Below are 25361 nucleotides of genomic sequence, written 5' to 3'. Positions count from 1 at the left end.
ATAATATAATAGAGACAGTTATAGATCTGACTATAGTTATAGATCTGACTATAGTTATAGATCTGACTATAGTTGTAGATCTGGCTATAGTTATTGATGTCTATTGTCATGACATTGCCCTCTTTAGGCACCTGCCTCCTCCTTCAACTAGGCTGCTGTGGTCAGAGAGAGGGTCGTAAATTCCTGAGAAGACCCTGCTTCATGGCCACATAGCATAAGAGACAGAGTGAATTTTCATAGAGAACAAAGGAATTTCTTCCATCTCACAGAACTTGAGTTCTGAACAAATTTCATGTTCAGGAGAAAGTATGAAAGATCGGTGAAGAATCCAGCTGGTCTGTCATAATATAATTGAGGCCGTAGATATAGCTAGTCTGTCATAATATAATAGAGACAGTTATAGATCTTACTATTGTTATAGATCCGGTTTGTAGTTATAGATGTTACTACAGCTATAGATCGGGTTTGTAGTTATAGATCTGACTTTCGTTGTAGATCTGACTATTGTTATAGATCCAGATGGTAGTTATAGATTGTTAGGAATTTTATGACTAATGACTAAACAATATCTACATTTTAAATAGAACTATAAATAATTAAACTCTACTCTGTTTTATTATATATATTAATTCATAAGGAAGGGATTGCGGAGCATGAAACAGGGTAATAAAATAAATAAATACCATTCCAGCTAGGTTGGGGAGGACTAGATTGTGGGCTTTAAGTAAGCAGAAAGGATTGTTAAACTATGGTTGAACCGACTTAACTTAGCTCTGGGATGTTTAGATAAGGCAGTGTGTGTTTTCTTAGGTTTTCCATTAGCTGGAACTGTCTGCTGAATGGTGATGGATGAAGGTGAGATTTCAGAAGTTAATCTGAAGCTCATGGGAGACGTGTGGCCACATAACGCTGTTTATATAATAGCCTCAGATACACAATTTTACAATGTGATTTGGACTGTTTAATGAAGGAAAATCCAAATCCCTTTTGAGTTGAACTAAATCAGAGGACCGCCCCTGAGCCCAGTTAGAGTCAGGCATCCTGGGACAGCCCCTTTTCTGCAATTCCGAATAAAACCCAACTTTGAGAAATGATCACCAGACCATGTTCTCTCAGTCACGGGAGTACAAAGGTTGCAGACCATTGCGGAATCTTTTAACCATACCACGTGGTTAAATTCTTAGACTATCTATCCTGACAGAATAAGAACAAGTCTTTGATATGAATTACTAGTCTGCAGCTAGGAATTCGGTATCATTGAACGCGAAAGAACAACACCGCCGAAACATCCATTCTATAACGAAACGAATGTCACTCTGAACACACCACTCTGACCACACACATACACACACAGAGACAGGAGACGAGAGAGAATGGAAACAGAGAAAGAATGAGAGAGAGAGAATGAGAGTAGAGAGAGAGAGAGAGAGAGAGAGAGAATGAGAGAGAGAGAGAATGAGAGAGAGAGAGAGAATGGAGAGAGAGAGAGAGGGGGAGAATGAGAGAGAGAGAGAATAGAGAGAGAGAGAGAGAGAGAGGGAGAAATAGAGGAGAGGGGGAGAATGAGAGAGAGAGAATGAGAGAGAGAGAGGGAGAAATGAGAGAGAGAGAGAATGGAGAGAGAGAGAGAGAGGGGGGAGAATGAGAGAGAGATGAGAGAGAGAGAAGAATGAGAGAGAATGGGAGAGAGAGAGAGAATGAGAGAGAGAGAGAGAGAGAGAGAGAGAATGAGAGAGAATGATGAGAGAGAGACGAATGAGAGAGAGAGAGAGAGAGAGAGAAATGAGAGAGAGAGAGAGAGAGAGAGAGAGAGGAGAGGAGAGAGTAGAGAGAGAGAGAGAGAGAATGAGAGAGAGAGAGAGAGAGAATGAGAGAGAGAGAGAGAGAGAATGAGAGAGAGAGAATGAGAGAGAGAGAGAGAGAGAATGAGAGAGAGAGAGAGAGAGAGAGAGAGAGAGAGAGAGAGAGAGAGAGAGAGAGAGAGAGAGAGAGAGAGAGAGAGAGAGAGAGAGAGAGAGAGAGAGAGAGAATGAGAGAAAGAGAGAGGGGACGAAAACTCTCCAACAGAAACTAACTTTTCAACAGCGATCAAGACGACACACTGAGCGTAAATATATATATTGATTGCAATTGTTCCCGAATGAGTGAGCGTTCATGTGCAAAGGATTAGCATTTCAATTGTTATAATTATCAACTTTGTCGTGTCTCATCTCAGTTGACACCCACTTCCCCTTTTGTCGAACAAGCCGCGATGCCGGTTAAGCCCACTAGGGCACATTCTCCTATCATTTCATGTAACCATATTTACCTTGTTGTTTTGTTTATGCATTTCTGTAAATTACTTAGTTAGTAATAAATCAATTATTTAAGACAATTGATGTATGGATGACTCATAGTGAAGACTGGGTTCGTGCAGATAACCAATAATTTACGCTGTTTGGAATGAGACTAACGTGAGGTAAAGTAAATAATTCATTAATCAGAAGACTATATATCAGATATGAAAATATCTGAAAGGCTATGTTGAGAAATTATAACTTTGTAATCTGAATATTTTCCTTAGTGCCCTGACTTCCTAGTTAATTACGGTTACATGATTAATCAGTCTAATTGAGTAATACTAATTACATAGAATCTTTGATAAAACTACGATACGACACTATAGTTATTAATCTGGTTTGTAGCTTTTGATCTGACTACAGTTATAGATCTGGTTTGTAGTTATATATCTGACTATAGTTATAGATCTGACTATTGTTATAGATCCGTTTTTTAGTTATAGATGTTACTACAGCTATAGATCAGGTTTGTAGTAATAGATCTGTCTACAGTTGTAGATCCGATTTGTAGTTATAGATGTTACTACAGTAATAGATCCGGTTTGTAGTTATAGATGTTATTACAGCTATAGATCGGGTTTGTAGTTATAGATCTGACTATAGTTAAAGATCTGACTATAGTTATAGATCTGACTACAGTAATAGATCTGACTACAGTAATAGATCTGACTATAGTTATAGATCTGACTACAGTAATAGATCTGACTACAGTAATAGATCTGACTATAGTTCTAGATCTGACTATAGTTCTAGATCTGGTTTGTATGTTTAAGACCACAGACAGACAGATAGCTTTTCTCTGCACACCCAAGGACATAGACAGAAAGAAGCTGTTCTCTGCTCAGCCAAGGCCCCAGACAGAAGCTCTTCTCTTCCCCCATGTGGACAAAATGTGTAAGTCCTCAGTAACCCAGAATATCTGAGCAACAGACCAGGATAAACACATTGTTCATCAGATGTAGGACCAGCCAATTCCTAAGGGGTACTCAGGGTTTTCTAAAGCTAACCAGACAATGCTGAAACGTCTATCCATGGGAGAGACATGCCACATTTTCATTTGGGCCAAAATCAAAATGAAATTAACGTTTTCTTGCTAATTCAGTATGTTGTGAAATAAGCTTTTAGGACCACATAATGGATTTAATGGGATGTTCAAAGTTACTTCTCCACAACTTTGTCCCTGACCTGTTTGGAGAGCTCCTTGGTCTTCATGGTGCTGCTTGCTTGGTGGTGCCCCTTGCCTCGTGGTGTTGCAGAATCTGGGGCCTTTCAGAACAGGTGTCTATATATTGAGATCATGTGACACTTAAAGTCCACCTGTGTGCAATCTAATTGGTTGCACCAGATCTGATTTAGGGGCTTCATAGCTTGGACTATTTTGTTTATGTCCACACCACTTTTCTGTTTAGATTTTTTTTTAAACAAGTAATTTTTTTCATTTCACTTCACCAGTTTGGACTATTTTGTTTATGTCCATTACATGAAATCCAAATAAAATCCATTTAAATTACAGGTTGTAATGCAACAAAAATAAGAAAAATGCCAAGGGGGATGAATACTTTTGCAAGGTAATGGCACCACAAACCTGCAAAGAGTGCCGCCCACCAAAACTCATGGACCAGTGACCAGTTGGGCTTTATGGAAGTGGCCAGAATAAAAGACATTGCTTAAAGAAAAAAAATAAGCAAACACGTTTGGTGTTCGCCAAAAGGCCTGTGGGAGACTCCCCAGACATATATGGAAGAAGGTACTCTGGTCAGATTGAGCTTTTTAGCCATCAAGGAAAACGCTATTTCTGGTGCAAACACAACACCTCTCATCACCTCGAGAACACCATTCCCACAGTGAAGCGTGGTGACAGTAACATGCTGTGGGTATGTTTTCCATCGGCAGGGACTGGGAAACTAGTCAGAATTGAAGGAATGATGGATGGGGCTAAATAAAGGGAAATTCTTGAGGGAAACCTGTTTCAGTCTTCAAGAGATTTGAGACTAGGATGGAGGTTCACCTTCCAGCAGGGCAATGACCCTAAACATACTGCTAAAGCAACACTCGAGTGGTTTAAGGGGAAACATTTAAATGTCTTGGAAGGGCCTAGTCAAAGCCCAGACCTCAATCCAATTGAGAATCTGTGGTATGACTTGCGGAACCCATCCAACTTTAAGGAGCTGGAGCAGTATTGAAGAATGGGCAAAAATCCCAGTGACTAGATGTGCCAAGCTTAAAAAGACATACCCCAAGAGACTTGCAGCTGTAATTGCTGCAAAAGGTGGCTCTACAAAGTATTGACTATGGGGGGGTTAATAGTTATGCACGCTTAAGTTCTGTTTTTTTTGTCTAATTTCTTGTTAATTTCACAATAAAAAATATTTTGCATCTTCAAAGTGGTAGACATGTTATGTAAATCAAATGATACAAACCCCCCCCAAAATCAATTTCAATTACAGGTTGTAAGGCAACAAAATAGGAAAAATGCCAAGGGGGTGAGTACTCCTGACCCCTCCTGTCTCAGCCTCCAGTATTTATGTTGCAGTAGTTTATGTGTCGGGGGGCTAGGGTCAGTTTGTTATATCTGGAGTACTTCTCCTGTCCTATTCGGTGTCCTGTGTGAATCTAAGTGTGCGTTCTCTAATTCTCTCCTTCTCTCTTTCTTTCTCTCTCTCAGAGGACCTGAGCCCTATGACCATGCCCAGGACTACCTGACATGATAACGCCTTGCTGTCCCCAGTCTATCTGATCGTGCTGCTGCTCCAGTTTCAACTGTTCTGCCTTATTATTATACGACCATGCTGGTCATTTATGAACATTTGAACATCTTGGCCATGTTCTGTTATAATCTCCACCCGGCACAGCCAGAAGAGGACTGGCCACCCCACATAGCCTAGTTCCTCTCTAGGTTTCTTCCTAGGTTTTGGCCTTTCTAGGGAGTTTTTCCTAGCCACCGTGCTTCTACACCTGCATTGCTTGCTGTTTGGGGTTTTAGGCTGGGTTTCTGTACAGCACTTTGAGATATCAGCTGATGTACGAAGGGCTATATAAATACATTTGATTTGATTTAATTCGCTGCCTGATTGCCAGATCTCTCATCCCAAACAGGATTCGCTGCCTGAGTTTGCCAGATCTCTAATCTCAAACAGGATTCGCTGCCTGAGTTTGCCAGATCTCTAATCCCAAACAGGATTCGCTGCCTGAGTTTGCCAGATCTCTCATCCCAAACAGGATTCGCTGCCTGAGTTTGCCAGATCTCTAATCCCAAACAGGATTCGCTGCCTGAGTTTTCCAGATCTCTCATCCCAAACAGGATTCGCTGCCTGAGTTTGCCAGATCTCTAATCCCAAACAGGATTCGCTGCCTGAGTTTTCCAGATCTCTCATCCCAAACAGGATTCGCTGCCTGAGTTTGCCAGATCTCTCATCCCAAACAGGATTCGCTGCCTGAGTTTGCCAGATCTCTAATCCCAAACAGGATTCGCTGCCTGAGTTTGCCAGATCTCTAATCCCAAACATGATTCGCTGCCCGAGTTTTCCAGATCTCGCATCCCAAACAGGATTCACTGCCTGAGTTTGCCAGATCTCTAATCCCAAACAGGATTCGCTGCCTGAGTTTGCCAGATCTCTAATCCCAAACAGGATTCCCTGCCTGAGCAGCTCCTGCACAAAACGGAGAATTGCAACGTTCTCCAAAATCTCTGCCGATTTCTGCCCATTGTGCCTGACTTGTAGGATGGCCCTCTATTTTCAGATTCTTGTCCTCCCTTTGCTTTAAATGTGATATCAATGGTTTCTGCACTACTTTAATTATGCAGTGATATCAATAACTGATACTACTACACTACTTAAAACCTGTAAATAAAATTAAAATATATATATATATATATTTTCGTTATTTTACCAGGTAAATTGACTGAGAACACGTTCTCATTTACAGCAACGACCTGGGGAATAGTTACAGGGGAGAGGGGGATGAATGAGCCAATTATAAGCTGGGGATGATTAGGTGACCATGATGGTATGAGGGACAGTTTGAGAATTTAGCCAGGACACCGGGGTTAACCCCCCTACTCATACGATAAGTGCCATGGGATCTTTAATGGCCTCAGAGAGTCAGGACACCCTACACAGTAGGGTAGTGTCCCGAATCACTGCCCTGGGGCATTGCGATATTCTTTTAGACCAGAGGAAAGAGTGCCTCCTACTGGCCCTCCGACACCACTTCCAGCAGCATCTGGTCTCCCATCCAGGGACCGACCAGGACCAACCCTGCTTAGCTTCAGTGATATCATGTAGTGATATCAATGGCTGATACTACTACACATGAGCTGAGCTGACACATGATACAATACTGTAATTTATTAAAACAGGAAAGATTTTGGTTCAACCCTGCAGAGCATGAATACTACAACACAGAATTCAAACAGAGATAATTTTATTGGCATAAAAAAAATACAAAATTATAGCATGCACACCATTGCTTCCTCACTGGAATCCATATGGTCCAATGGAATATTTTATGGGAGGTTGATATTGACGTTAGTAATGTCAAATGGTTATGTGTTATAATTCTGATCTTTCTACCGCAGTTAGTTTAAGAGGTCAGAAAATAAATAAATTAGGAATTGGGAGAGTGTGTGTAATAAGTGTATAGATAACAATGTGTCCATGTATTGTATGTAGGTGGATGGTGCGCGTGACATGGATAGTAAGAGTGACAAAATAATTTACAGGGAGCATTAAAATTCTGTATACGTAGATTTACATTGCATGTGAAATAAGAGTTAAAATACATTATACCCTGTACATTCAGAAAGCTGTGTTTTAATGACTGCTACCAAACCCCAAGATCTAGCATACTCAATTAACCCTAGGATACCATCACTATTAACCCTAGGATACCATCACCATTGACCCTAGGATACCATTAACCCTAGGATACCATCACTATTAACCCTAGGATACCATCACTATTAACCCCAGGATACCATTAACCCTAGGATACCATTAACCCTAGGATACCATTAACCCTAGGATACCATCACTATTAACCCTAGGATACCATCACTATTAACCCTAGGATACCATCACCATTAACCCTAGGATACCATTAACCCTAGGATACCATCACCATTAACCCTAGGATACCATCACCATTAACCCCAGGACACCATCACTATTAACCCCAGGATACCATCACCATTAACCCTAGGATACCATTAACCCCAGGATACCATCACCATTAACCCTAGGATACCATCACCATTAACCCCAGGACACCATCACCATTAACCCCAGGATACCATTAACCCTAGGATACCATCACCATTAACCCCAGGACACCATCACCATTAACTCTAGGATACCATTAACCCTAGGATACCATCACCATTAACCCTAGGATACCATCTCACCACACTGACTTCAAAAGATGAAACAAACAAAAGATTAAGAAATTAAATTAAGAAAGAGAATGAACTTCAAAACAACAATATATTGGTCCAGTAAAAGTGCTATTCAGACCTGATTGGTCTAGAATGACTATCTGGTCTGATCTCAGAGGTCCATCTACCTGGTCTGATCTTGGAGGTCCATCTATCTGGTCTGATCTCAGAGGTCCATCTAACTGGTCTGATCTCGGAGGTCCATCTACCAGGTCTGATCTACCTGGTCTGATCTCGGAGGTCCATCTATCTGGTCTGATCTCAGAGGTCCATCTAACTGGTCTGATCTCAGAGGTCCATCTACCTGGTCTGATCCAGGTCTGATCTTGGAGGTCCATCTATCTGGTCTGATCCAGACCTGACTGGCCTCGGAGGCCCATCTATCTGATCTGGTCTCGGATGCCCATCTATCTGATCTGGTCTAGGAGGCCCATCTATCTGATCTGGTCTAGGAGGCCCATCTATCTGATCTGGTCTAGGAGGCCCATCTATCTGATCTGGTCTAGGAGGCCCATGTATCTGATCTGGTCTAGGAGGCCCATCTATCTGATCTGCTCTAGGAGGCCCATCTATCTGATCTGCTCTAGGAGGCCCATCTATCTGATCTGCTCTAGGAGGCCCATCTATCTGATCTGCTCTAGGAGGCCCATCTATCTGATCTGCTCTAAGAGGCCCATCTATCTGATCTGGTCTAGGAGGCCCATCTATTTGATCTGGTCTAGGAGGCCCATCTATCTGATCTGGTGTAGGAGGCCCATCTATCTGATCTGGTCTAGGAGGCCCATCTATCTGATCTGGTCTAGGAGGCCCATCTATCTGATCTGGTCTAGGAGGCCTATCTATCTGATCTGCTCTAAGAGGCCCATCTATCTGATCTGGTCTAGGAGGCCCATCTATTTGATCTGGTCTAGGAGGCCCATCTATCTGATCTGGTGTAGGAGGCCCATCTATCTGATCTGGTCTAGGAGGCCCATCTATCTGATCTGGTCTAGGAGGCCCATCTATCTGATCTGGTCTAGGAGGCCCATCTATCTGATCTGGCCTCAGAGGCCCATCTATCTGATCTGGTCTAGGAGGCCCATCTATCTGATCTGGTCTAGGAGGCCCATCTATCTGATCTGGTCTAGGAGGCCCATCTATCTGATCTGGTCTAGGAGGCCCATCTATCTGATCTGGCCTCGGAGGCCCATCTATCTGATCTGGTCTAGGAGGCCCATCTATCTGATCTGGTCTAGGAGGCCCATCTATCTGATCTGGTCTAGGAGGCCCATCTATCTGATCTGGCCTCGGGGGCCCATCTATCTGATCTGGCCTCGGAGGCCCATCTATCTGATCTGGTCTCGGAGGCCCATCTATCTGATCTGGTCTAGGAGGCCCATCTATCTGATCTGGCCTCGGGGGCCCATCTATCTGATCTGGCCTCGGAGGCCCATCTATCTGATCTGGCCTCGGAGGCCCATCTATCTGATCTGGCCTCGGAGGCCCATCTATCTGATCTGGCCTCGGAGGCCCATCTATCTGATCTGGTCTCGGAGGCCCATCTATCTGATCTGGCCTCGGAGGCCCATCTATCTGATCTGGCCTCGGAGGCCCATCTATCTGATCTGGTCTCGGAGGCCCATCTATCTGATCTGGCCTCGGAGGCCCATCTATCTGATCTGGTCTAGGAGGCCCATCTATCTGATCTGGTCTAGGAGGCCCATCTATCTGATCTGGCCTCGGAGGCCCATCTATCTGATCTGGTCTAGGAGGCCCATCTATCTGATCTGGTGTAGGAGGCCCATCTATCTGATCTGGTGTAGGAGGTTCATCTATCTGATCTGGTGTAGGAGGCCCATCTATCTGATCTGGTCTAGGAGGCCCATCTATCTGATCTGGTCTAGGAGGCCCATCTATCTGATCTGGCCTCGGAGGCCCATCTATCTGATCTGGCCTCGGAGGCCCATCTATCTGATCTGGTCTAGGAGGCCCATCTATCTGATCTGGCCTCGGAGGCCCATCTATCTGATCTGGCCTCGGAGGCCCATCTATCTGATCTGGTCTAGGAGGCCCATCTATCTGATCTGGTCTAGGAGGCCCATCTATCTGATCTGGTCTAGGAGGCCCATCTATCTGATCTGGTCTAGGAGGCCCATCTATCTGATCTGGCCTAGGAGGCCCATCTATCTGATCTGGCCTCGGAGGCCCATCTATCTGATCTGGTCTAGGAGGCCCATCTATCTGATCTGGTCTAGGAGGCCCATCTATCTGATCTGGTCTAGGAGGCCCATCTATCTGATCTGGTCTAGGAGGCCCATCTATCTGATCTGGTCTAGGAGGCCCATCTATCTGATCTGGTCTAGGAGGCCCATCTATCTGATCTGGTCTAGGAGGCCCATCTATCTGATCTGGTCTAGGAGGCCCATCTATCTGATCTGGTCTAGGAGGCCCATCTATCTGATCTGGTCTAGGAGGCCCATCTATCTGATCTGGTCTAGGAGGCCCATCTATCTGATCTGGTCTAGGAGGCCCATCTATCTGATCTGGTCTAGGAGGCCCATCTATCTGATCTGGTCTAGGAGGCCCATCTATCTGATCTGGTCTAGGAGGGCCCATCTATCTGATCTGGCCTCGGAGGCCCATCTATCTGATCTGGCCTCGGAGGCCCATCTATCTGATCTGGTCTAGGAGGCCCATCTATCTGATCTGGTCTAGGAGGCCCATCTATCTGATCTGGTCTAGGAGGCCCATCTATCTGATCTGGCCTCGGAGGCCCATCTATCTGATCTGGTCTAGGAGGCCCATCTATCTGATCTGGCCTCGGCGGCCCATCTATCTGATCTGGTCTAGGAGGCCCATCTATCTGATCTGGTCTAGGAGGCCCATCTATCTGATCTGGTCTAGGAGGCCCATCTATCTGATCTGGCCTCGGAGGCCCATCTATCTGATCTGGTCTAGGAGGCCCATCTATCTGATCTGGTCTAGGAGGCCCATCTATCTGATCTGGTCTAGGAGGCCCATCTATCTGATCTGGTCTAGGAGGCCCATCTATCTGATCTGGTCTAGGAGGCCCATCTATCTGATCTGGTCTAGGAGGCCCATCTATCTGATCTGGTCTAGGAGGCCCATCTATCTGATCTGGTCTAGGAGGCCCATCTATCTGATCTGGTCTAGGAGGCCCATCTATCTGATCTGGTCTAGGAGGCCCATCTATCTGATCTGGTCTAGGAGGCCCATCTATCTGATCTGGTCTAGGAGGCCCATCTATCTGATCTGGTCTAGGAGGCCCATCTATCTGATCTGGTCTAGGAGGCCCATCTATCTGATCTGGTCTAGGAGGCCCATCTATCTGATCTGGTCTAGGAGGCCCATCTATCTGATCTGGCCTCGGAGGCCCATCTATCTGATCTGGCCTCGGAGGCCCATCTATCTGATCTGGTCTAGGAGGCCCATCTATCTGATCTGGCCTCGGAGGCCCATCTATCTGATCTGGCCTCGGAGGCCCATCTATCTGATCTGGCCTCGGAGGCCCATCTATCTGATCTGGTCTAGGAGGCCCATCTATCTGATCTGGCCTCGGAGGCCCATCTATCTGATCTGGCCTCGGAGGCCCATCTATCTGATCTGGTCTAGGAGGCCCATCTATCTGATCTGGTCTAGGGGGCCCATCTATCTGATCTGGTCTAGGAGGCCCATCTATCTGATCTGGTCTAGGAGGCCCATCTATCTGATCTGGTCTAGGAGGCCCATCTATCTGATCTGGTCTAGGGGGCCCATCTATCTGATCTGGTCTAGGGGGCCCATCTATCTGATCTGGTCTAGGAGGCCCATCTATCTGATCTGGTCTAGGAGGCCCATCTATCTGATCTGGTCTAGGGGGCCCATCTATCTGATCTGGTCTAGGGGGCCCATCTATCTGATCTGGTCTAGGAGGCCCATCTATCTGATCTGGTCTAGGAGGCCCATCTATCTGATCTGGTCTAGGAGGCCCATCTATCTGATCTGGTCTAGGAGGCCCATCTATCTGATCTGGTCTAGGAGGCCCATCTATCTGATCTGGTCTAGGAGGCCCATCTATCTGATCTGGTCTAGGAGGCCCATCTATCTGATCTGGTCTAGGAGGCCCATCTATCTGATCTGGTCTAGGAGGCCCATCTATCTGATCTGGTCTAGGAGGCCCATCTATCTGATCTGGTCTAGGAGGCCCATCTATCTGATCTGGTCTAGGAGGCCCATCTATCTGATCTGGTCTAGGAGGCCCATCTATCTGATCTGGTCTAGGAGGCCCATCTATCTGATCTGGCCTCGGAGGCCCATCTATCTGATCTGGCCTCGGAGGCCCATCTATCTGATCTGGCCTCGGAGGCCCATCTATCTGATCTGGCCTCGGAGGCCCATCTATCTGATCTGGCCTCGGAGGCCCATCTATCTGATCTGGCCTCGGAGGCCCATCTATCTGATCTGGTCTAGGAGGCCCATCTATCTGATCTGGTCTAGGAGGCCCATCTATCTGATCTGGCCTCGGAGGCCCATCTATCTGATCTGGCCTCGGAGGCCCATCTATCTGATCTGGTCTGATCCCAACAGGAGATGACAATCCAATATTACAAATCAAATAAAAATACTTCTTTAATATTAATGGAAAAACATCAGGTATAATACATTTTGGATCCAGCATGTAGACCACCTGAGGACGGGCTCGTGGTAATGGCTGGTTTCCATGTGGTTGGCTCCGTTCCATCCATTATTATGGGCCGTCCTCCCCTCAGCAGACTCCACTGATGTACACAATCATATCCCACCATTCGGAGATCCTATTGGTCAGCTAAAACTTGTAAAAACAACAGATTCTGTTTCTAGAATCTCCCATATCACCTTCCTCATCAAGTACTACAGGTCCATAGAATGACCTGGCATTCAGACAGGAGGGGAATTTAGTTTGGCACCAGGCTCAGAAAAAAAATACATCATAGTAAACCCACCCAATCATTTAACCTCTGAACACTTCCTGTTTCCCGGCCAATTAGATCTGCAGCTGGGACAAATTTATTGGGAGAAAAATATATATATATTGGCTGGGGCTGGGGAGTGGCAGAGACTACCATAGGCATGTCATTTGGTTTAATTGTATTATCTGGGGCTGGGGAGTGGCAGACACTACCTTAGACATGTCATTTGGTTTAATTGTATTATCTGGGGCTGGGGAGTGGCAGACACTACCTTAGGCATGTCATTTGGTTTAATTGTATTATCTGGGGCTGGGGAGTGGCAGACACTACCGTAGGCATGTCATTTGGTTTAATTGTATTATCTGGGGCTGGGGAGTGGCAGACACTACCTTAGGCATGTCATTTGGTTTAATTGTATTATCTGGGGCTGGGGAGTGGCAGACACTACCTTAGGCATGTCATTTGGTTTAATTGTATTATCTGGGGCTGGGGAGTGGCAGACACTACCTTAGACATGTCATTTGGTTTAATTGTATTATCTGGGGCTGGGGAGTGGCAGACACTACCGTAGGCATGTCATTTATATGGAAACTGGAAATTAGCTTGTTAAGACCTGACTGATGGCTCTATAGTGCATTGCCTGTTAGACAAGGGCTTTGTCCCAAATGGTAGTGCACTATGTAGGGAATAGGGTGCCTGGGACGGAGCCAAAGGGCCTGTTCTTCCTGAGAGTAACAGAAACTAGTCGTTTGTTAATTAACATCTTATCTCTGGACGGGGACTAGAGGTCTCACCGACCGACCACACTACTGTTAAATATATATCATCTTGGCTCCACCTCGGTGATCTCAGCATCTGCCTGATTGTTCCTTCAACGCCTCTAAATATTATTCACATAACATGAGAATAAGTAATGGTTCAGTACTCTAGTAGCTCATCTATACTGTGGTAGACAGTTCAGTGATGTACTATTATACTGTGAGGGAGTTGTTCTGTCAGTGGCTAGCTAGTCGTCCATCCACAGCTGTATCAATACACTAACCCAATGGTTCCTGAGACTAGGGGTTAGGGGACGAGAACCCATGCCGAGTTAGGGGTTACACCATTTAGGGTGCCTCTTCATCACCACTTCTTAAAAGGGACCTACATAACATTACAGGGTAGTAAAGAGAGAGAGGAATTCAGATCATTAAACAAGCAGGTGGAATGAATTCAACCTTGTTTAGTTCTGTTGTCAATCTGGAGACAGTGTGTAATCAGTAGAACAACAAATCCAAACGGTCTATTCCACAACTCATGGACTGACCATCTGTCTAGAACCATTACAGGTAGGTAGTATATACTAACACACTGACCATCTGTCTAGAACCATTACAGGTAGGTAGTATATACTAACACACTGACCATCTGTCTAGAACCTTTACAGGTAGGTAGTATATACTAACACAATGACCATCTGTCTAGAACCATTACAGGTAGGTAGTATATACTAACACACTGACCATCTGTCTAGAACCATTACAGGTAGGTAGTATATACTAACACGTCTTCTACAATGGCCATCTCTATCATTATTACACAGTGATGAGCAGCACAGAGCTGAGACACTATGATAGCGTGTCAAAGGGAACCCTATTCCCTGTTCTACTTGGGTCCACAGAGTACTGTGACAGCCAGGGTCCACAGAGTACTGTGACAGCCAGGGTCCAGAGTACTGTGACAGCCAAGGTCCAGAGTACTGTGACAGCCAGGGTCCAGAGTACTGTGACAGCCAAGGTCCAGAGTACTGTGACAGCCAAGGTCCACAGAGTACTGTGACAGCCAGGGTCCACAGAGTACTGTGACAGCCAGGGTCCACAGAGTACTGTGACAGCCAGGGTCCACAGAGTACTGTGACAGCCAGGGTCCACAGAGTACTGTGACAGCCAGGGTCCACAGAGTACTGTGACAGCCAGGGTCCAGAGTACTGTGACAGCCAGGCTCCAGAGTACTGTGACAGCCAGGCTCCAGAGTACTGTGACAGCCAGGCTCCAGAGTACTGTGACAGCCAGGGTCCAGAGTACTGTCAGTCATGCTAAATACTCCACACAGTGACATGAACTCTGATGTAGTGCACTACCAGGGTCCATGGTCAAATGTAGTGCACTATCTAGGGAACAGGGTCCCCCAAGGAGCGGACGAGAGAGCGAGAGGTCTAACCCGCAAAACGAAATCTGGTTGATGGTCCTCTCAGAGCGTCTGCAGTCTAAACCTGGTTGATGGTCCTCTCAGAGGGTCTGTAATCGTCTGTGTTAGGTGAAGACAAGTAGAAGGACTGGGTCTTCCTCTTCAGACAGGCTCGCTTGGTGGCCAGGGTTAGAGAGCGCTTACTGCTGGAGATTATCTCAGAGATGAACTTCTTACAGTTGATGCAGACCTCCATGGTACACCAGTCGTCGGTCAGCTCTTTGGGAAGATCCAGCTCCGGCTCGTCACGAGACCCCTCACTGCTGTTGTATTCAGATAACCTGGGGGGTGGAGAGTAGTGTTAGCCAGCCTGCCTGTTGTGTTCAAATAACCTGGGGGTGGAGAGTAGTGTTAGCCAGCCTGCCTGTTGTGTTCAGATAACCTGGGGGTGGAGAGTACTGTTAGCCAGCCTGCCTGTTGTGTTCAGATAACCTGGGGGTGGAGAGTACTGTTAGCCAGCCTGCCTGTTGTGTTCAGATAACCTGGGGGTGGAGAGTACTGTTAGCCAGCCTGCCTGTGTTCAGATAACCTGGGGGTGGAGAGTACTGTTAGCCAGCCTGCCTGTTGTGTTCAGATAACCTGGGGGTGGAGAGTACTGTTAGCCAGCCTGCCTGTTGTGTTCAGATAACCTGGGGGTGGAGAGTACTGTTAGCCAGCCTGCCTGTTGTGTTCAGATAACCTGGGGGTGGAGAGTACTGTTAGCCAGCCTGCCTGTTGTGTTCAGATAACCTGGGGGTGTAGAGTACTGTTAGCCAGCCTGCCTGTGTTCAGATAACCTGGGGGTGGAGAGTACTGTTAGCCAGCCTGCCTGTTGTGTGGGAGGTGTTGCTAACATTTGCAACAGCAAATTACAATTTACCACCCAAAAGTGACTGCGTTTGTGTCTTTGACATTCTAGTCATGAGAAAAAAGAAGAAACCCGCACACTACTCTTTAATAAGCTTTACGTATCGGCCTCAAGGCCTTCCTCAGAGCTTTACGTATCGGCCTCAAGCCCTTCCTCAGAGCTTTACGTATCGGCCTCAAGGCCTTCCTCAGAGCTTTACGTATCGGCCTCAAGCCCTTCCTCAGAGCTTTACGTATCGGCCTCAAGGCATTCCTCAGAGCTTTACGTATCGGCCTCAAGGCATTCCTCAGAGCTTTACGTATCGGCCTCAAGGCCTTCCTCAGAGCTTTACGTATTGGCCTCAAGGCATTCCTCAGAGCTTTACGTATCGGCCTCAAGGCCTTCCTCAGAGCTTTACGTATCGGCCTCAAGGCCTTCCTCAGAGCTTTACGTATCGGCCTCAAGCCCTTCCTCAGAGCTTTACGTATCGGCCTCAAGGCCTTCCTCAGAGCTTTACGTATCGGCCTCAAGGCCTTCCTCAGAGCTTTACGTATCGGCCTCAAGGCCTTCCTCGAGCTTTACGTATCGGCCTCAAGCCCTTCCTCAGAGCTTTACGTATCGGCCTCAAGGCCTTCCTCAGAGCTTTACGTATCGGCCTCAAGGCCTTCCTCAGAGCTTTACGTATCGGCCTCAAGGCCTTCCTCGAGCTTTACGTATCGGCCTCAAGCCCTTCCTCAGAGCTTTACGTATTGGCCTCAAGCCCTTCCTCAGAGCTTTACGTATCGGCCTCAAGCCCTTCCTCAGAGCTTTACGTATCGGCCTCAAGGCCTTCCTCAGAGCTTTACGTATCGGCCTCAAGCCCTTCCTCAGAGCTTTACGTATCGGCCTCAAGGCATTCCTCAGAGCTTTACGTATCGGCCTCAAGGCATTCCTCAGAGCTTTACGTATCGGCCTCAAGGCCTTCCTCAGAGCTTTACGTATTGGCCTCAAGGCATTCCTCAGAGCTTTACGTATCGGCCTCAAGGCCTTCCTCAGAGCTTTACGTATCGGCCTCAAGGCCTTCCTCAGAGCTTTACGTATCGGCCTCAAGCCCTTCCTCAGAGCTTTACGTATCGGCCTCAAGGCCTTCCTCAGAGCTTTACGTATCGGCCTCAAGGCCTTCCTCAGAGCTTTACGTATCGGCCTCAAGGCCTTCCTCGAGCTTTACGTATCGGCCTCAAGCCCTTCCTCAGAGCTTTACGTATTGGCCTCAAGCCCTTCCTCAGAGCTTTACGTATTGGCCTCAAGGCCTTGCTCAGAGCTTTTGTGAGTTTTTTAAAATTAGCACCCTTATGTAGACATAGCTCCACCCACATCCGTTCAACGCATAGAATGGGGTTGGAGTCGAGGGAAAACAAGTGTAACCAAATATAGCAATGTACATTCCATAAATATTCTAATAAAGTGTGTACATAAAACAAATTAAACATGTCTGTAAATCCACAATGAGGACATCAACCCATCAAGCAAGTGTTCATAAATCATTGGGTACAGCGCCAGAAAATCTACAGAGGAATCTGAAATGGTGGCATTATTTAATGTTCACATTTACAACACAACTAGCCAGAACAGCAGTTCAACTAGCAAGAACAGCAGTTCATAATTAAGCCCTTCAGGAAATAATGTCTGGAGGGTGAAGTTCCCAAATATTCTCTTTTACTCAGAGTATTATTGATATCACCTCCCCTGTCTGATATCTTAACTTTTTCTATGCCACAAAATCTAAACGTAGAAATGTCATGCTTCAGGTCATTGAAATGTACTGCGACTGGATAATCCCTGTCGTTTCTCCTGATTGAACTTTTATGTTCATTCATTCTCTGTTTGAGAGAACGAGAGTTTTACCGACATAGCAGAGCCCACATGGACATTTAATCATGTAGATAACATGGGTGGTGGAGCACGTAATAGTGTCATTGATTTGGAACCATTTTCCTGTGTGTGGGTGGTAGAAGTATTCACACTTCATCATATTGTTGCACTGTGAGCAATCTCACATTTATAGTTACCATTCAGAAGAGGGCGGAAAAGATTTCTACTCAATAACTTTTTATAGCTATTGCTTACGAGCCTCCTGGGACGTATACAGCGTTCCTCACGGAGTTCCCTGAATTCGTATCGGACCATGTGACAATACATTTATTTATTTTTATATCTGCCATAACTACAAGAAACTGGTATACAGAAAATACCCGAGCCCTGAAGCAAGCTTCCAGATAATTGGAATGGAAATGGAGCTCTACCAAATTGGAAAGCTTGGAAAGACCGTACCATGCAGCCCTCACGGCTGCTTGATCAACCTAGTGGCATCGCACTCCTCACAGAGGACCGTCATCTGTCACTGACCTAATGTTACGTAAATAGGGGTGTGAACCTTTAAACAAAATTGGGATCGTTAAGGTTTAGAAAACCTGTTTTTCCCCCACAAAATTTAAATCCCAGGGCAGTTATCACAAAACTATCACTAACAGGTCCCCATCATTGTCAAAAAGGAAACATTTTAATCAAACAAATACCTAACGTAACAGTGCTGTAACGGTAGGAGGAGATATGCCAGCCGCGAGTTGCCCAGTGATGCGAGCCTACCAGACGAGCTACATGCCTTTTAATTTCGCTTCGAGGCAAGCAACACTGATACATGCATGAGAGCACCAGCTGTTCCAAACGTAGCCAATGTGAGCAAGACCTTTAAACAGGTCAACATTCACAAGGCTGCAGGGCCAGACGGATTACCAGGACGTGTACTCAGAGCATGCGCAGACCAACTTGCAAGTGCCTTCACTGACATTTTCAACCTCTCCCTGACCCAGTCTAATACCTACACGTTTCAAGCAGACCATCATAGTCTCTGTGCCAAAGAAAGCGAAGGTAACCTGCCTGAATGACTACCGCCCCATAGCACTCAGGTCGGTAGCCATGAAGTGCTTTGAAAGGCTGGTCATGACTCACATCAACACCATTATCCCGGAAACCCTAGACCCAATCCAATTCGCATACCGCCCCAACAGAGTCACAGTTGATGCAATCTCAATCGCACTCCACACTGCCCTTTCCCACCTGGACAAAAGGAACACTGATGTGAGAATGCTGTTCATTAACTATAGCTCAGCATTCAACACCATAGTACCCTCAAAGCTCATCACTAAGCTAAGGACCCTGGGACTAAACACCTCCCTTTGCAACTGGATCCTGGATTTCCTGACAGACCACCCCCAGGTGGTAAGGGTGGGTAACAACACATCTGCCACGCTGATCCTCAACACAGGGGCCCCTCAGGGGTGCATGCGTAGTCCCCTCCTGTACTCCCTGTTCACCCATGACTGAATGGCAAAGCACAACTCCAACACCATCATTAAGTTTGCTGACGACACAACAGTGGTAGGCCTGATCCTCGACAACGATGAGACAGCCTATAGATTAGGAGGTCAGAGAACTGGCAGTGTTGTGCCAGGACAACAACCTCTCCCTCAATGTGAGCAAGACAAAGGAGCTGATCGTGGACTACAGGAAAAAGGAGGAATGAACAGGCCCCCATTAACATCGACGGTTCTGTAGTGGAGGTGGTAGAGAGTTTTGAGTTCCTTGGTGTCCACATCACCAACAAAACTATCATGGTCCAAACACACCAAGACAGTCATGAAGAGGGTACGACAACTCCTTTTCCCCCCTCAGGAGACTGAAAAGATCTGGCATAGATCCACAAAAAGTTCTACAGCTGCACCATCGAGAGCATCCTGGCCGGAGGCATCACCGCCTGGTATGGCAACTGCTCGGCATCGAACCATAAGGCGCTACAGAGGGTAGTGTGTACGACCCAGTAGTTCACTGGGATCAAGCTTCCTGCCATCCAGGACCTGCACTACTGTTCAAAACACTGTCCGTGGCGTTAACAATAGATTGTTGGACGTCTACGAACACGCTGTCATAGATCACTGCAACGAGTCATCACATTGATGAGTAGTGAGACATGAAGTCCCATGTCCTGAGAACATGGAGGAGAGGAACACAGCAGAGAACCTAAAACGGCATTAATACCATCGTTGCTGAGTGGGTGGGGGACAGCAGAAAGGTGAACACTGTCTGGTAGGTATCCAGGACTGCAGTAGATTGAACTGCTCGGTCTGGTAGGTAGCGTAGCCAGGACTGCAGTAGATTGAACTGCTCGGTCTGGTAGGTAGCGTAGCCAGGATTCCAGTAGATTGAACTGCTCGGTCTGGTAGGTAGCGTAGCCAGGACTGCAGTAGATTGAACTGCTCGGTCTGGTAGGTAGCGTAGCAGGGACTGCAGTAGATTGAACTGCTCGTTCTGGTAGGTAGCCAGGACTGGGGTAGATTGAACTGCACTGCCCCCTAGCGGTCAAACGGCAGACCATATCTGAATTGTGAATTCACATGTCATTTTATATAGTTTTTTTATTATCGTTTAAACTATAAAAAGAAAAGCAGTTTAAATGTTATTTGTCACATCCCTAAACCCAAGACCGGTAATGATGTTATTGTGTACCTGGAGACAGTCCGGCGCAGACTGTGGCTGGACGAGGGCTTCTCTGGGGTGTCCAAGGCTGATGTCCCTCCAGCCTCCTCCCTGGGTAGAGTGGCAGTAGGACCCAGAGAGGAGACGGGCAGGTTGGCATACGGCTTAGAGGGAAGTCTCATCTGGAACAACAGGACAGAGTTAGGAGGGTCAGATATATAGACATAATCTGAACATATGTCAACAATTAAAGGGCTAGTGTGGTCACTGGATGGACGAGGACTACTTTGGCTCACCTTTTTACAGCACTGCGAGCACACAGGCCTGGCAAGAGAGCGAAATATTCAGTCACAACGAATTGCATGAATTCTGATATATGCAGCGCCTTCGGATTATATTCGGACCCCCTTGAATTCTACCACATTTTATGTTACAGCATTATTCTAAAATTGATTAAAATCTCAAATCTACACACAATACCCCATAATGACAAAGCGAAAACAGGTTTATGTTGTAAATTTACATAAGTATTTAAATACATAAGTATTTAGACCTTTTGCTTTTTATTGATCATCCTTGAGATGTTTCTACAACTTGATTGGAGTCCACCTGTGGTAAATTAAATTGATTGGACATCATTTGGAAAGGCACATCTGTCTATATAAGGTGCCATAGTTGACAGTACATGTCAGAGCAAAGACCAAGCCATGAGATCAAAGGAATTGTCCATAGAGCTCCGGGACAGAATTGTGTCGAGGTACAGATCTGGGGAAGGGTACCAAAATATTTCTGCAGCATTGAAGGTCCACAAGAACACAGTCTCGGGGGAGAAGGGGCCTTGGTCAGGGAGGTGACCAAGAATCGGGTGGTCACTCTGACAGAGCTCCAGGGTACCTCTGTGGAGATGGGAGAACCTTCCTGAAGGACAACCATCTCTGCAGAACTCCACCAAATCAGGCCTTTATGGTAGAGTGGCCTAAAGACTTTCAGACCATGAGAAACAAGATTCTCTGGTCTGATGAAACCAAGATTGAACTCTTTGGCCTGAATGCCAAGCGTCACATCTGAAGGAAATCTGGCACCATCCCTACTGTGAAGTATGGTGGTCGCAGCATCATGCTGTGGGGATTTTCTTCAGCGGCACGGACTTGGAGACTAGTCAGGATTGAGGTAAAGATGAATGGAGCAAAGCACAGAGATCCTACACGATACCTGAGTGCTCCTCCAGAGCACCTCGCCCCCAGTCAACCACCCTAAGCACACAGCCAAAACAGCACAGGAGTGGCTTCGGGACAAGTCTCTGAATGTCCTTGAATGGCCCAGCTAGAGCCTGGCCTTGAACCCGATCGAGCATCTCTGGAGAGACCTGAAAATAGCTGTGCAGCGACGCTCCCCATCCAACCTGAAAGAGCTTAAGATGATCTGCAGATAATGATGGGAGAAACTCTCCAAATACAGGTGTGCCAAGCTTGTAGTGTCATACCCAAGAAGACTTGAGGCTGTAATCACTGACAAAGGTTCTTCAACAAAGTACTGAGTAAAGGGTCTGAATACTTAAAGATGTAAAATAAGGCTGCAACGATTTTTTTTTTTTGAGAAAGTCAAGGGGTCTGAATACTTTCCAAATGTACTGTATATTTTTTCATTTATAATTTATTTTCCATTTAGAAGGACAATAACAACAACAGTAACTACAAACATTCAAACATGACAACAAACAATAGATGGTTGGAGGGGGAGGGTAGGTATCCTGGGTCCTACTAGGAAACACGACACCCAGTGAGCCCTGCCAAAGCAGGCCAGGCATCCTGTGTGACCTGGCAGGAGTCAAGCCTGGGGGGGTACAGCTCAAACAAATACAGACAATTAATATATTAGCTCTTTGATTTACATATGATCTTATAATGTCCAAGAGACCCCACCCCCTCTGATTAACATTAAAGAGATTCTCCGGTACTTTGAGTCAGTAGATCTGAATGTAGTGCTCAAGAGTCAAGTGGTCCCTTGAAAATGTCGTACTACATTAAATATGGGCAACACGTTATTGCGCTCTCTCGCTCTGCTGTGCGTGTCTTGCTTTCTTTCGCTCAAATGGCGAGGGGCTGAAGCTCATTGGCTTGAACTGCTAGGGGCTTGCAATCATGGGGGAAAATGGTGCCACACAGCTTCCAGAAACACAGTCGCTTGCAGACTAGAGATTTTGTGGCTAATTGAGGTAAAACAGTAATTCTGCTCATAGATTATACATGTATACACCTTGAGACATCTAGCCCAAAGCCAGAGGTTTTAAAAATACTTAGTCACCAAAGTGACAGCCATAATAGAGAACTATATTCTAATATAAACACAGACGTAATATAAATGTACCTTTTGCAGACCTGGCAGGTGTAGGACCAGGTGAAAAAGGAGAACCTTTTAGTCTGACAGGAGAAACACAGCTACAGGAGAGAGGAGAACGGTTATTTCAGAAATTAAGTAAATATCAAGTCAAAGACATTAAGCGCTGCAAGAATGTTACAAGACGGATCCAGTCAGACTACTTTGGTATTTGTTTGAGGCGTGTGATGTTTATTGTGACAGCAACAAGGAGCATTGCAGGCACAGGAGGACACAACGTTGTGCAAGGTTCAGAAAGTATTGTAGAACACAGGCTACTTTGATATGTGGAAAAAGGAACCATGTAAGCTGTATTCATGCCATTTATATCTGCAATGATTTCCTACTGAACACCACCCCGCCGGTACGGCGTCTCCAGACAGGCCCCGGTACCTACCCCGCCGGTACGGCGTCTCCAGACAGGCCCCGGTTCCTACCCCGCCGGTACGGCGTCTCCAGACAGGCCCCGGTTCCTACCCCGCCGGTACGGCGTCTCCAGACAGGCCCCGGTACCTACCCCGCCGGTACGGCGTCTCCAGACAGGCCCCGGTTCCTACCCCGCCGGTACGGCGTCTCCAGACAGGCCCCGGTTCCTACCCCGCCGGTACGGCGTCTCCAGACAGGCCCCGGTACCTACCCCGCCGGTACGGCGTCTCCAGACAGGCCCCGGTTCCTACCCCGCCGGTACGGCGTCTCCAGACAGGCCCCGGTTCCTACCCCGCCGGTACGGCGTCTCCAGACAGGCCCCGGTTCCTACCCCGCCGGTACGTCGTCTCCAGACAGGCCCCGGTACCTGCCCCGCCGGTACGGCGTCTCCAGACAGGCCGGTACCTGCCCCGCCGGAACGGCGTCTCCAGACAGGCCCCGGTACCTGCCCCGCCGGTACGGCGTCTCCAGACAGGCCCCGGTACCTGCCCCGCCGGTACGGCGTCTCCAGACAGGCCCCGGTACCTGCCCCGCCGGTACGGCGTCTCGAGACAGGCCCCGTTACCTACCCCGCCAGTACGGCGTCTCCAGACAGGCCCCGGTACCTGCCCCGCCAGTACGGCGTCTCCAGACAGGCCCCGGTACCTGCCCCGCCAGTACCGCGTCTCCAGACAGGCCCCGTTACCTGCCCCGCCAGTACGGCATCTCCAGACAGGCCCCGGTACCTGCCCGCCGGTACGGCGTCTCCAGACAGGCCCCAGTTCCTACCCCGCCGGTACGTCGTCTCCAGACAGGCCCCGGTACCTGCCCCGCCGGTACGGCGTCTCCAGACAGGCCGGTACCTGCCCCGCCGGAACGGCGTCTCCAGACAGGCCCCGGTACCTGCCCCGCCGGTACGGCGTCTCCAGACAGGCCCCGGTACCTGCCCCGCCGGTACGGCGTCTCCAGACAGGCCCCGGTACCTGCCCCGCCGGTACGGCGTCTCCAGACAGGCCCCGGTACCTGCCCCGCCGGTACGGCGTCTCCAGACAGGCCCCGGTACCTGCCCCGCCGGTACGGCATCTCCAGACAGGCCCCGGTACCTGCCCCGCCCCGGTACCTGCCCCGCCCCGGTACCTGCCCCGCCGGTACGGCGTCTCCAGACAGGCCCCGGTACCTGCCCCGCCGGTACGGCGTCTCCAGACAGGCCCCGGTACCTGCCCGCCGGTACGGCGTCTCCAGACAGGCCCCGGTACCTGCCCCGCCGGTACGGCGTCTCCAGACAGGCCCCGGTACCTGCCCCCGCCGGTACGGCGTCTCCAGACAGGCCCCGGTACCTGCCCGCCGGTACGGCATCTCCAAACAGGCCCCGGTACCTGCCCCGCCGGTACAGCATCTCCAGACAGGCCCCGGTACCTACCCTGCCGGTACGGCATCTCCAGACAGGCCCCAGTACCAGCCCCGCTAGTACAGTATGTAGACAGGCCCAGCCCCGCTAGTACAGTATCTAGACAGGCCCAGCCCCGCCAATACAGTATCTAGACAGGCCCAGGTTTAGCTCCGCCAGTACAGTATCTAGACAGGCCCAGGTTTAGCCCTGCTAGTACAGTATCTAGACATGCCCAAGGTCTAGCCCCACTGGTACAGTATCTAGACAGGCCCAGGTTTATCCCTACTAGTACAGTATCTAGACAGGCCCAGGTTTATCCCTACTAGTACAGTATCTAGACAGGCCCAGGTTTATCCCTACTAGTACAGTATCTAGACAGGCCCAGGTTTAGCCCTGCTAGTACAGTATCTAGACAGGCCCAGGTTTAGCCCTGCTAGTACAGTATCTAGACAGGCCCAGTTCTAGCCCTGCTAGTACAGTATCTAGACAGGCCCAGGTTTAGCCCTGCTAGTACAGTATCTAGACAGGCCCAGGTTTAGCCCTGCTAGTACAGTATCTAGACAGGCCCAGGTTTAGCCCCGCTAGTACAGTGTCTAGACAGGCCCAGCTCTCACCTTTCCTTTCCTCAGTTCGTTGTAGACGTCTTTGTACTGTTGGAACTTCTCCAGCTCAGCTTTGACCAGAACCTGTCTGATGTGCATCACCTCTTCTACTGTTAGAGCCAGACACTCTACAGGGTAGCAGAAGTCCTCCTGAAATAACATACACACACAAACAACACACACACACAGTTAGCTGATTAGCTTTAACAAAGTAGCCTGGGTACATGCATATACATTTGAGTAATTTAGCAGATGCATTTATCCAGAGCAACATGCAATTTGTGCATTCATCGTAAAAGAGCTAGCTGGGACAACCAGCTGGT

At 47.7% G+C, this 25361-nt stretch overlaps 1 protein-coding gene across 3 annotated transcripts in view; it reads right to left on the bottom strand.

Annotated features, from left to right (window-relative positions):
• Positions 1 to 12363: 12363 nt before the first annotated feature.
• The window catches only part of LOC109880487 (protein spire homolog 1), a 110775-nt gene continuing 97777 nt past the window's right edge, over positions 12364 to 25361 (bottom strand). For all 3 annotated transcript variants that reach the window (XM_031794991.1, XM_031794992.1, XM_031794994.1), the window contains 5 exons: positions 25051 to 25188; positions 22633 to 22703; positions 20562 to 20589; positions 20296 to 20447; positions 12364 to 15208 (listed from right to left, as the gene is read on the bottom strand). In XM_031794991.1, coding sequence (XP_031650851.1) covers positions 14947 to 15208; positions 20296 to 20447; positions 20562 to 20589; positions 22633 to 22703; positions 25051 to 25188 — 651 coding nt within the window. In that variant the 3' untranslated portion in view covers positions 12364 to 14946. The remainder of the gene's footprint in view (positions 15209 to 20295; positions 20448 to 20561; positions 20590 to 22632; positions 22704 to 25050; positions 25189 to 25361) is intronic.

Source organism: Oncorhynchus kisutch, linkage group LG17 (assembly GCF_002021735.2).
Source record: "Oncorhynchus kisutch isolate 150728-3 linkage group LG17, Okis_V2, whole genome shotgun sequence".
Lineage (NCBI taxonomy): Eukaryota > Metazoa > Chordata > Actinopteri > Salmoniformes > Salmonidae > Oncorhynchus > Oncorhynchus kisutch.
The sequence above is the reverse complement of the archived record's forward strand: the minus strand, read 5'-3'. Positions and strand labels throughout refer to the sequence as shown.